General features: G+C 48.5%; 1 protein-coding gene across 1 annotated transcript in view; it reads right to left on the minus strand.

The window, feature by feature from the left end:
• Positions 1-1,915: 1,915 nt before the first annotated feature.
• Positions 1,916-12,141, minus strand: part of LOC146346522 (protein-glutamine gamma-glutamyltransferase E-like) — a 37,040-nt gene continuing 26,814 nt past the window's right edge. Inside the window, exons 11-14 of the mRNA XM_084851411.1 lie at positions 8,982-9,284; positions 6,049-6,206; positions 5,518-5,651; positions 1,916-2,831 (exon numbers count right to left, since the gene is read on the minus strand). Coding sequence (XP_084707537.1) covers positions 2,684-2,831; positions 5,518-5,651; positions 6,049-6,206; positions 8,982-9,284 — 743 coding nt within the window. The 3' untranslated portion in view covers positions 1,916-2,683. The remainder of the gene's footprint in view (positions 2,832-5,517; positions 5,652-6,048; positions 6,207-8,981; positions 9,285-12,141) is intronic.

Raw genomic sequence — 12,141 nt, forward strand, 5'->3', positions numbered from 1 at the left:
AAGGGGAAACACCAGGATATCAGGGTATTGAAAGCGGGAGCACAGAGGTGGGAAATTCCGGTACCAATTCGAGGCAGGTACTGCGTAGTGTGAAAGGTGGGCAGTGAAACCTCATTGGAAGTGAAAAAAGGCAGTAAGTGTAGATCCAGCCTTAGTCAGGTGAGGCTGTGCAAGTCCCGGAACAGTGCCTATACTCAGTGATGGGCTGGATGAGGGACAGCGCACTGAGGCTGGATTCTGGCAAGACAGAGGCCCTGTGGGTGAGTGGTTCCCGAGTCTGGCTGTTCTGGATGGGGTTGGCTGTTCTGGATGGGGTTGCACTCCCTCTGAAAGATCATGTTTGTAGTCTGGGGGTACTCCTGGAGTCTCCAGTGGCCACAGCGGCTCAGAGTGCCTTTTATCAGTTTCAGCTGGTACAGCTACAGCCTCTCCTGGGCATGGATAGCTTGGCCACATGGCCACAGACACTAGAAACCCTGACTGGATTACTGCAACATGCTCTATGTGGGGCTGCCCTTAAGCTCAATCTGGAAGCTGCAACTGGTGAAGAATGGAGCAGCTTGACTGTTATCGGGAGCTGCCCCTGTTGAGCACATAACACCTCTCCTGAGGGAAGTACGCTGACTCCCTATTTACTGCCCCGTCAGGTTTAAGGTTTTGTTCTTGGTGTACAAAGTCCTAAACAACTTGGGAGCAGGATATTTGAGAGAGTCCCTTCTCCTTTGGCAGCCTCCCTGGTTACTGAGGTCGTCAGATGTGATATTCTTGGTGTCCTACATTGATCTGCTATCTGTTCAGAGTCCACACAGAGTACAGCCTTCAGTGTACTGGTTCCCTCTCTGTGGAACTCCCTGCCAGTTGATGTCAGACAGGCACCAAGAGTGTTTTGTTTTCGGTGTTTGCTGAAGGCATTTTTCTTTAAACAAGCCTTCCCTGACTGACTAGCCATGGTTTTATTGGCAGAATCTGGTTTTAAAGCTTTTAATTCTCTATTTCGATGCTTGTTATTTCCCCCTTTTACTGTTCACTGCTCAGATATTTTATTGATGTAGAGCAGTAAATAAATACATGCATACATTTTTGTTTTTTTGTAATTAGCAAACAAGGTTACATGCATTTATTGTTTGAAGGATATACCTAAAAAAAGAGGGACCTTTCCTTTCCTTTCTTTTCTGCACCTTGAAATGATGTCATGATTGCCATTTATAATTTATAATTCCATGTATCATACAGGTCAAGTTAGAATAAAGTAGATTCAAATACACTGGGGAGGAGGTAGGATTGCCAACAGTATAATGCTAAATTTCCATTTCAAAACCCAGGGAAATTCAATGATAAAATCCCTGCTGGTTTAGACTGGCATTAACGAGGGATGGACAAATGAGCCATGTTCATGCTCACCAAGATTCACCGAAGATCAGCTCACTGCTAGTCTCTCCTCGGTTTGTCCTTGTTTCTGTGATTGCTGCGTTTTGGGAGAATGGTAAAATTCCTATCGAATGTGAAAGTTGTGAAAGTCCCCAAATTTGTGCAAATATCCCCCATAAACTAAATTGTGGAGGATTTAAAAGTTGTGCATTTTGAGATAGTTGCTGATTTTTCAAGTACACATTTTGTGAATGAATTTGTGAACATTTTCAGAGAAAATGCACTCCCTTTTGCTTTGGGATTACGAACAGAGCATTTGAGGGATTTGTGAACTGAAACAAAATTTTCATACATTTCTAGACTTAAGGCCATCTCATCTTGCCTCAAGCTCCAGAAATTGAGGAAATTGGAAGCCAAGGTTGATCCTGTAACGGATGTGTTCTGTGATCAGTAATGATATTGTATGATGTCACATATTGTGCTTGCTTACAATTTACCATCCACACACCCAAAACTAATCTCACCATGCAGAGGAAACACTCAGTTTGTTGGTAGCTGCTTGTTTTATGAACTTGAGTTGCAAAGTTCTTACAGAATGCATCAAAGAAAGTTTATTAAATAGAACTAGACATCTCCAATTCACACAGAGGAATAACGAAAGAAAATATGGAAGTCACACAAGCTTCTCCAAACTTGGTCAAATGTTCCTGCCAGTGGTAATGACTTCTGTTTCCCAGATTTCCAGTTCTCAGAAGTGACACCTCCCAATCTCAAGCATACCTTTTATTAACAATCCCTCAACATGGATTCAATCCTAATTTGGTTGTGGTGTGTGTTTGGACTCTTGAACAGAGCCTTTTACAAGCAGTGCTCACATTTAACCTACATCAGCTGTTGACCCCATTTTCCAGATTAAACTAGATTTAATCAAAACCTCTTGAACTCTATCTGTGATATTTTTGTGCATCGCAAAAACTGGCCCTTCCCGGTTAAAGTACTCTGATAAGTACGCTGCTAGTACTTCTTTTGTTGTGAATTTCCGAGCCCTGTTGTACTTCAGTTTAGCAATTTAACTGATCTAACTTTCCTCTGTCTGAGCTACTCTATGAGACCAAGGGTAGGCCAATATAAACTTAATCTTTGTACCTACATGTACAAACTTATGTATATGGCTACATATGATTAAAGAGAATAACTATATGAAAATACATGGCATTTTAATCCTCCCAGAAGTGCACCGGGCACCATGAGCCATGGACTTGCTCTGTCTGTTTGGGTTGACGTAAACTGGATGTCTGAACTCCAGGCTTTAGAATCAGTCTTCCACTGCAATGGTCTCAAAGGCTTTGATGTGTTGAATTTTGTCACAGGAGAAATTGATGACCAGATGTTTGGTCCCGCTCCTGCTGGGTGTGATATCAAGGTGGACAAGGGAGGTCTCCTTGGCCTTCAGTGGCGGCACTCTGTGGAGGAGAAGCAAAGGGGCTGGTAAGCTGAGATCTGGGAAGAACATCAGGCACAGCAAGCACTCAGAAGCCGCAGTGGCTGGGGAATAAACTCAGCTGTGTGCAGTAGGACTGCCAGAGACCTCAGCCAATGCTCTCTCTGTCTCTGTCTCTGTCTCTGTCTCTGTCTCTGTCTCTCTCTCTCTCTCTCTCTCTCTCACACACACACACACACACACACGGGTTGGAACATCATACACAAGGCACAGGTTGAATGAGGAGTAGCTCCTTGCAGGGTGATTGCCACCACTGATGACTTCTTCATGATTACCCTCATGATTGTGGAAGGGCCAATAGCTCAGTGGCTGAGCACCTGCTTTGCATGCCGAAGGTCCAGGTTCGACTGCATGGAGCAAGGCTGGGCACAGGCTTTGCTTCAAGACTGGATGGGCATCGGGGTGGTGGTGGTGGTGAGGCATTGCTGCTGTGCAATCAGTGGCAAGAAAAATCTGCTTTTCACTCACTCTGAGCCTGGAGGCTGCCTGGCAGCTTCTTCCTTGCCATTCCTTTACTGCATTTTTTTGAACAAACAGCAGAAGGCAAGGCAGGTTGCCTCTTTCCTGACTTAAGAATCAGCAGAGAGCCTAAAAGAGAGCCAGTGTTGCGTAGCAAGGGCTGGACCTGGAGGCCTGGGCTCAGGAACAGAGGAGAACCAGACTTCTCCCATGTCACACATTTGGTCCATCTAGCTCAGTCCACACTGAGTAGCAGCAGTGCCCCTCCCACCAGGTTTCTGACTGCAGTCTTTCCCAGCCCTACCTGCAAGTGCTGCCAGGAATTGGAACCTGGGGTTTTCTGTGCGCATGCCAAGTGTGTGATCTACCACTGACCTATGGCATGGACTCAGCCATGATGCTTACTGGGTGAATTTCATCAGCCCCTCTCATGCACAGGGCTTGTTGTCAGGATAAAAAGGGAGGGATACTACAATCCTCAGAGGAAGGTGCCCTGTCTGGTGGGGAGAAGATAGAGTGCCATGGGGATTATTATTTACATAGTTTTGCTGATGATTATGCAAAGGGGAAAAAGGGAACTGGTAAATGCATGACTGACAGGACCCCCTGCAGGATGCTCAGGATCAGTCTCCCACCTCCTCCTTCATACATTGAACCTCTGGAGAGCGGTTCTCTGCAGGCATCCCTTGAGTTGCACAAGTTGCAACTTGCAATCAACGGTATAATAGAGTAAGAGCAACTGTGGATCTCAGCCTAGCATTGCCACATCTATGCTAGGCTGTGTACATATCAGCAGTAGCTTCCCTGAGCAGTTGGAGCAGTGGGGCCCAGTGGGAGGGAGAGAGGGAGGGAGGGAAGCCGGTCACTGCCAGTTGTGCAAAGACATCTAAACTAGTTCTGCATCTCTGCACAGCATTGCCAGGCTTCTCCTCCCACCCCTCCACTCCGCCGTTCCTGAAGCACGTTTTCCATCATCGATGTGGTACTTTAAAAATCATGCTTAAAGGCAGAAAACTGATTTGAAGCATGTGGGGAGACACAAGACCTGAATCAGCATTTGGGTAGCTGGCTAGGCTGTCTGTTCAGGCCAAGTCCACTGGTCACTGGCCAGTGGCATGTGTTGCAAGTCACCCTGGAGATTATTTGATCTGCAACAAATATTTGCCCCAGAAGACTTTGCATCTGTCAGAGTTGCTGCACCAACCTGCATGATAGGCTACTTTGCAGATATTTATCCAAAATAAAGTGATTAGACTTCCACATGTGTCTCATAAATCGCCATCTCTCCTAAGCTACAATGTTCATAAAGAAGCAAATGGAATATTAAGATATCTTCCTGTATTCAGTTTGAATCCATTTGATTCTAGCAAAGGCATTCTGTCAGAAGCATTTGTAATGACATGCTGTGATTTTTGACTGAACCTCTCGCTGACCTAGGAGCCTGCTATGGGAAAGATGAAATTTTCCCAGCAGAACTCTGGAAAGGCCAGCAGGTGTTTCAGATAAGAAGTTGGGGAAAGGAAGAATAACTGCTTACTGGAGTGTTGTCCACAAGTCTGCTTATGGATAGTTATGACCCAAATAAAGGAACATGAAATATTGTAAGAAATACACAGGACCTAAGGAGATGCAGATGGTGCCCTTTTTGGGAGGTTTATGGGAATGTGTAGCTCAGTGCATTTTTTCAATGTTTTTATAGCAATTGTGAGTTATGTAGAAACTGCCTGAGATTTTAAAGTAAAAAAAAATAAAAAGACATGCCCCTTCTCAGAGTCCTCTGTCTAAAAACTCTGTGTGATAGGACCAAGAATGTTGTGATGTCCACTGTGACACTTTGATCCTGGAGTATGGCATGGGATATGTTACCTGCTGATTCATAATCCAGCTAAATACAAACATCTCATATCATAATATCTCTCTGCAAGGACAAGTCTGTCACAGATCAAAAGGTGGGACATAAATCTTGTATATGCATGAATGAATGATAACTCTTGCATTGTGAGTACAAGGGGAAGTTGGACAGATGGGAGGATGGGTCCCGTTACAGATTCAGGCTTCCCTGTCCCCTGCTGTGGCCCTCCCCACTGGAGTTTTGATTGCACGTTAAGTGCAGTTGAGTAACCAGAAAGCCTGGAGGGGAGGGGAGGTTCCACACATTGCCCGCCTGCTTTGGGGCTCCTGGCACTTACTGTATCTTCAGTGTGTCCACCACCAAGTCGCTGCCTTCTGCCTGCAGCACGCAGTCTGTCAGATCCTCATCCAGGGGGTTGGTGAACATCACTTCCACTTTCAACGCATCACCGACTTTCACCTGTCCCAGCACCTGCCCAGAACAAAATCTTGGTTGAGCAGAGCAACCCCAACCCCTCCTCTAGGCTGCTCTAGCCCTGGGCTAGGAGGCAGGTCAGGGAGGGAGGGAAGAGAGGAGGGGCCAAGCCTCCAAAGGCCTTCCCCGACCCGGGGGTGTGTGTGCCTGAGAGGGCCAACCAGACAGAGCTTGTCCCTCCCTCTTCCACCCAAGTGGCTCCTGCTGGGTGTATTCTGTTCTTCCTAGTCCCTCTGTCTGCCTGCATGCAGATTGCGACTTGAGGTTGCTGGATGGCAGGGATTGTCAGGGCCTTTTCTACAAGGCTCTTAACACTGCATTGGATCCCCCCTGACCCTTGATGGATGGAAGGCAGCTGGCCTGAGCAAAAGAGCAGCTGACCAGGGATATTTACCGTCATGGTGACACTGGGGCTGCCCAGGATGATGACTCTTTCCACCAGAGCCAGGCTCCCATCTTCTATTTTGCATAAGGCAGTGACTTGAATCATATTGTGTATTGTCAAGTGTTGCCGGTACTCAGCATATGAGATCTTGACAGGAAGCGCTTTCTCTGAAAGAAAAGTGATAGAGAGACTGTCACCTTGGGATGTCTTCACCCAAGCCTGGCAAAGCTCTTAAGGGGCTACTCCTTAGAGTAGCACAGAGGAGCACAACCCCACTGCATGTGGCCCTCAGACACTTCCAATGTGACCCACAGAGCTGTGGGGGCCCCACCCAGAGTACTTAATGCTGGCAAGGGAAACCCTTCTCTTATTTCTGATCTCTCCTGAGAGATTGGAGATATGGGAACAGTTTCCCTTGCTAGTGCTAGTTCAGGAAAGCCTGTGAGTGCATTTCCAGGGAAGGGGGGATGAATATCTGTGTGTGTGTGTGTGTGTGTGTGTGTGGAGAAGAGTATGTGTGTGTATGTGTGTGGGAATGTGAATAAGTGTGTATGTACATGACTTTGAGCTCACAACAGCCTGATTTTGTGTGCGTGTGTGTGTTTGTTGAATTGTTTTTATCCTTGTACGCCACCTAGAGTGTTTGTATATAGGTGGGTTATAAATTGAATAAATAAAATAAACAAACCCATGTGGCCCCTGGCATCCCCGAAGGCAGTGTGGCCCTTGGGGCTGAAAGGGCTGTGCACCACTGATGTAGAGAAAGGTGAAGCTGCCTCTTTCCTGCCGCTGTTTCTGGCTCTTTATCCTGTGAGCACCAGGCTTCGCATTGATGTCAAGCCACATTCAGCCCTGCAAGAATTGGACTCCCCACAGCTGGGCTGGGTGGAACAGTTGTTGGCAGCAGGGGAAGCCAATGGGGCAGCAGAGTGGCACCTTTGTCTCCAGGCAGATAAATGGGCCCTTCGGCAGAAGGGGGTGGAGGCAGGAAAGGGGGCTGAAGCAGATTTGCCTGCCCATGGAATCCTCCCTGTACAAGGTGCTGAAGTCAATTTGTTTGGTCACCAAAGAAGCAGCAGCCCACGGGCAGAGCTGAAGGAGCAAGGGAGGCTAGCAGGAAGCACAGAGGAGCCCCTGCTCAGGAAGCCCTGCCTGGCGGAGCCTGTTCCCTCCTGAACGCCGCCTTTGACTCAGTCACAGACGGAGAAAGGGTGGAGGCTTCCATCTGGCCTGCTGAAGATGTTTCATTTAAACTAACAGCAGTTTTATCAGCACAATTTGATGATAAAGATTCCAATTCTGTATTCTAATTCTTTTTTCTGTATTTTTATTGTTCACCACTGAGGGATCTTATTGGATATAGAGCGGTATATAAATCTTGTATGTAAAACAAATATTTGGACAGACACTGGAGAAAGCTGACCTTGTTTCATGAGTTAGGGCCCGTTTTTGTTTTCTTGAAGGACTTGCTACTAGTCTTCAAGGCTCGTGGGAATAACGTCTGCCTCAGAGCTGTTAAGTATCCCTTCCTTGTCTGCATTCCCTCTCCCTCTCTGTGGGATGGGCAGGGTCCCTGGCACAAAACCTGCCACACGCCTTATTAGGTGAATGTGAGTCCCGTGGCTCTGATGGAGAATGACCACACTGTGCCCAGGCAGGATCTTGCCCAGCTGGGGCTCCCCTTTTGCAACCCTTTGCCAGCTCGGAGGGGAGGGAGCCAAGATATTTGGTTCTCTAAGCATCACCAGACTGCACTGCTCTTGGCTGAAGGGTTGGTCCCCTCCATCTATCTGTATGTTCCATATTTGGGATGAAGCAAATGGAAATGTGGTGGTGGAGCGGCCAGGCATGTACCGAGGCTATCCCATGCCTGCATTCCCAGGATCCAAGAGGGCTGAGAGTCTCTGTCACCACACTCAGCCTAGCAGAGATGCATGTGCAAGGCCAGAAGAGGGCAACGATACCCCTGAGAGAAGGAGCCAGCCGCTCTGGTGCCACCTGGCTGTGGATGCTACACAAGGCCCTGGGGACACATGCGGCAGCCACCTTGCTGAAGCTGAGCAGGCCTGGATGGGAGACTGGCAGCCCCTGCAGCCACCAGCTGCCTGCTACTGCTAGCAGGACTGTAATACACAGCATGCCAGTTGTCCACCTGGTGATTTAGGATGTACGGACAGGAAAATCAGGACTCCGTTCTGAGGAGCCTAGTCTGAAATGCAATGGAGGGATGGGGAGAAAGAGGAGGCACAAAGAAGGTCCAGCAGGGGACGGATTTGCCACTTTCAGTTCAGAGGCACATATCGGGGGCTTAAGTGTGTGTGTACATGTGTGTGGGGGCATGAGGATTGGGGGGCTGTGCTAATGGCAACGCAGAAAAAGTCAGGTCAGAAAACATAAACAGCATTTTCTACGTTTGGCCACCAGCCTCCATGACTTGGGAGCTGCCTCTCCGCTCACTCCTAGCTGGGCGCTGGATCTTTCCCCTGGCAGAGGGTGTGTGCATGTGTTTTCCTTTCTGAAGAGCAACTGAAGGCCTCCTATCAACGTAGCAGTAACTAAGTCCTATCCTGGGGCTGGGGCTTAGGATGAAGCTTGGGGTGTGGGAATTCACTCTCCCTCGCAGGGTTGTAGCAAGACTCATATTCCATTCTGAGCTCCTTGGAAGAATGGTGGGATGTGCTTGCCTTCCTCTCCAATGGCTGCTACTCAGGGAAGTTATTCAGGGAAATGCCTCTGCATGTGGGAATGTCCTTTTAGCTATTGTGGCAAAGGGCCATTGCTGGAGTCGTCCGCCTCCATGGATGTGTCTAAAATTCCCTTTCAAGACTTCCTAAAGCAGATAAGAGTTTCCCACAATTGCATCTAAGTGCAACAGCATAACCATCATCCCCTTGCCTGGCCATGAGGAGGCCTCAGGATCTGGACTTGTACAAAAGGACTACCTTCGTTTGGGCCAAGAGTCATTGGGAGAGACTTCTTCCAGACTTCGTAGATGGGCTCCCCGGTGTAGATGATGGTCCAAGCGGACATATTAGCTCTAAGGCTTTTGGCTTCAGAAGTGAGGTTTTTCAGCATCAAGACTAAGCTGACATCCTTGCCCACCTCCAGGGGGCCGTCCACTTTGAACTTCCCTGAGATTCTGGGCTTTTCAGCTTCTGGCAGGCTGGCCAACATGGCTACCATCCTTTCCAGAGGTGGCAGCTTGCTACGAGCCTTTTCAAACACTTCTCTTTCCTTGTCAGAGCCTGAAAGAGACAGAGCAGGGTGGCAAATTCCAGAAGGCCATGTGACCCAAAAGATGCAGGCCCCTTAGTAGCTACTGGGATCAGAGGCTGCTCTCTCTCTCTCTCTCTCTCTCTCTCTCTCTCTCTCTCTCCCTCTCCCCCCCCCAGTGTGACTTTCTCTAAATCAGCAGAAACTGTGCACACTTAGGGGCTAAACTGTTTGGCCCTCTTAGCAGTGCAAGTTCTGACATAAAGGAATCCAGGGCTACTGAGGGCTGGCAGGCATGTTGGCTACTTGCTCAGGCCTGGCTCAGTGCCATTCCGCCCTTACTGCCCCAGCCAACCTACCAGGACAGACATCTCCATGAAAACACCTGCCTCTGGGTCTGTCTGCTTTGGCCTCCTTATGCCTGGCATCTGATTCTAGCTGGCCATAGATGCAGACACCCCTATAGAAAGTGTCCCAGGGCATAGTCTGAAAGCACATGAGGCAGCCACCTTGCTGAAGCTAAGCACAGAATCATAGAATCATAGAATTGTAGGGTTGGAAGGGGCCTACAAGGCCATCGAGTCCAACCCCCTGCTCAATGCAGGAATCCAAGTCAGAGCATCCCTGACAAATGGCTGTCCAGCCTCGTCTTGAAGGCCTCCAGTGTGGGAGAGCCCGCCACCTCCCCAACCAGGTTTGGATCTGGTCAGTGCTTGGAGGGGAGACCACCTGGAAACCTCATGTAGCCATCTTGAGTTCCATGATGGAAGAAAGGTGGGATAGAAATAAACAAAATAAATTAAAGTAAGTATGCAGGGCCAGATCAAGGCCAGGATGGGCCCTGGGGCTAGTCATCTGTAGTGAGCCTCCTGCTCTGCCCCCATCTCACAGCCGTATCTCAAAATCATCGTTTGCTGTATATTTTAGTGGGAATCATCTTCCACACTTTCCTGGAAGCAAAATGTCTTGTCCATCATAGTGAACTGGATTACAAACACAAGCTTCCTCTTTTACAGCATACCACACACAGACACAGAAAACATAAATACACACAGAAATGTTCTCTCACTTGCTCACTCTCGGGTTCTGAGGTGTGTTACTACAACAGACGTAACTCACTCTCACCAGGTTTGGATGACATGGAAACAACTGGGCTGGCACGTGGCCAGCATGCACAGTGTGATCATGTGAACTGGCCCACTGACTCATTCAGACACAACGTCCAAACAGGACAGTTGTCATGCTGGAGGAATCCTCTTCTGACTGAGGAGGAGTTAGGGACAATGACCATTGAGGCGCAGCCCGTTGCAGGAGCACAGGAGGCAGACTACGAGGAGCCTGTGCCCTCGGCAGAAATGGCTGCTGGTCCGTCCCTGCAACAGGAGGGAACTCCTACTTTGAGATGGAGGCTTAGTGAGCACCTAGCCCCTGAAAGTGACAGCATCTTAAGAGGCAGTCCTGAGCAAATGTGGTGACAAGGACTCCCCACTGGCAAAGCAAGGCTCCTCATGAGCAAAGCACTCCTCATGCATAGAGCCCTCCCCATGAAGCCTCTGATATACTCCAGCTGAGTCCTGGGTGGGGCTCTGGAAGCTCTGGCTTATGAGATCTCAGTCCTAGGCAGGAATGGCTTCTGGAACAATATCTTTATTTCAGTCCCCTGTACCTTGCAACCCGGTTCATTCAGTTTGGCCTCAGATTTTGGACAGGGCTTCTTTACTCATAATACTGTGCTTCTGGTCTTTGCCTGCCTGTGGTGAAGGGTTTTGCTCCATACTTTGCCCCACAACTCAGCTTAATTCAGCCACAGAAGGACAACAGGACATACAGACACACACAGGCTTGGCCTGGCCTGGCCCTGCCCAGCCAGCCCAGGACATTTTGTTGCCTGAAGAGGACCAGCAAATGCCTCACATTTCTTACCAGAAGACATTGGGCCAGTCACTACCTCTCATCCTAGCCTACCTCACAGAATTGTTGTGAGGATAGAAGTGGGGAGACCTCTAGTTCATGAATGAAAGGCAGAACATGAAGGTAATAAAATGAAGTAAAACTAGATATACTAGAAATATAGTCTTACCCCATTTTCATAATAAGCCTTCTTACCATGTAAAATGGCCATGGGTACAGTGCATGCTGCCTTACCTACATTGTAAATGTACATGCAAGTACACTAGAGAGAAAATACATCCAGTACCCCACTTGTACATTGCTCTCACAGAGACCCTGGGGAGAGAGCCTGAAGAGCCACCAAATCTAATAATTCATACTAAGTATTCCAAATTTTAAAAAAGAAATATTCTTCTCATATGCCACTCAGGTCTAGGGATGGTGCAAGTGGCCAATTGGGTGCAGGAGTCCAGTGGACTCCCTCCCTGACCTGTGCCCCTGAGCTGTGCTCACCGAGCCCCTGCTTGGCCCCTCTGCACTCACCAAGCCGCCTGCACTCACCCAACCCAGGGCCCACCCTCAAGTGCTGCGATCACCATTTTGCAAAAATAATGATGATTGCAAATATGCACACATCTAGTTGTATGCAAAATGGCACTGTGAATCGCCCATATATGCAAGATTACCGGTATACATGGGCCATGCTGGAGGATGGGTCACAGGTGAGCAGTGGGGAGCTCAGTCACGGGTCCAGGGCGTGTAAATGGGGGCAGGGGCTGGGCGGGGGCCTGGAGAACCCAGATGGGGTGTTTGCCCATCTTTCCCTGCTCAGATCCCTTTTTGGGGATTCAGGTAATAGGGGCACGTAGGAGCTCTGGAACAGAATGAAGGAGAAACTTTGATTGAGAAGAAGTCTGGCTCATGGCTTGGTGTGCAAAGGAAGCCTGTCTTTCTGAGGGCAGGCATCTGCCTGGGTTTTGGCATGTAGGAAAGACAGAA

This window comes from Heloderma suspectum, chromosome 4, assembly GCF_057233095.1.
Source record: "Heloderma suspectum isolate Gila_16-S chromosome 4, 16-S_ref, whole genome shotgun sequence".
NCBI lineage: Eukaryota > Metazoa > Chordata > Lepidosauria > Squamata > Helodermatidae > Heloderma > Heloderma suspectum.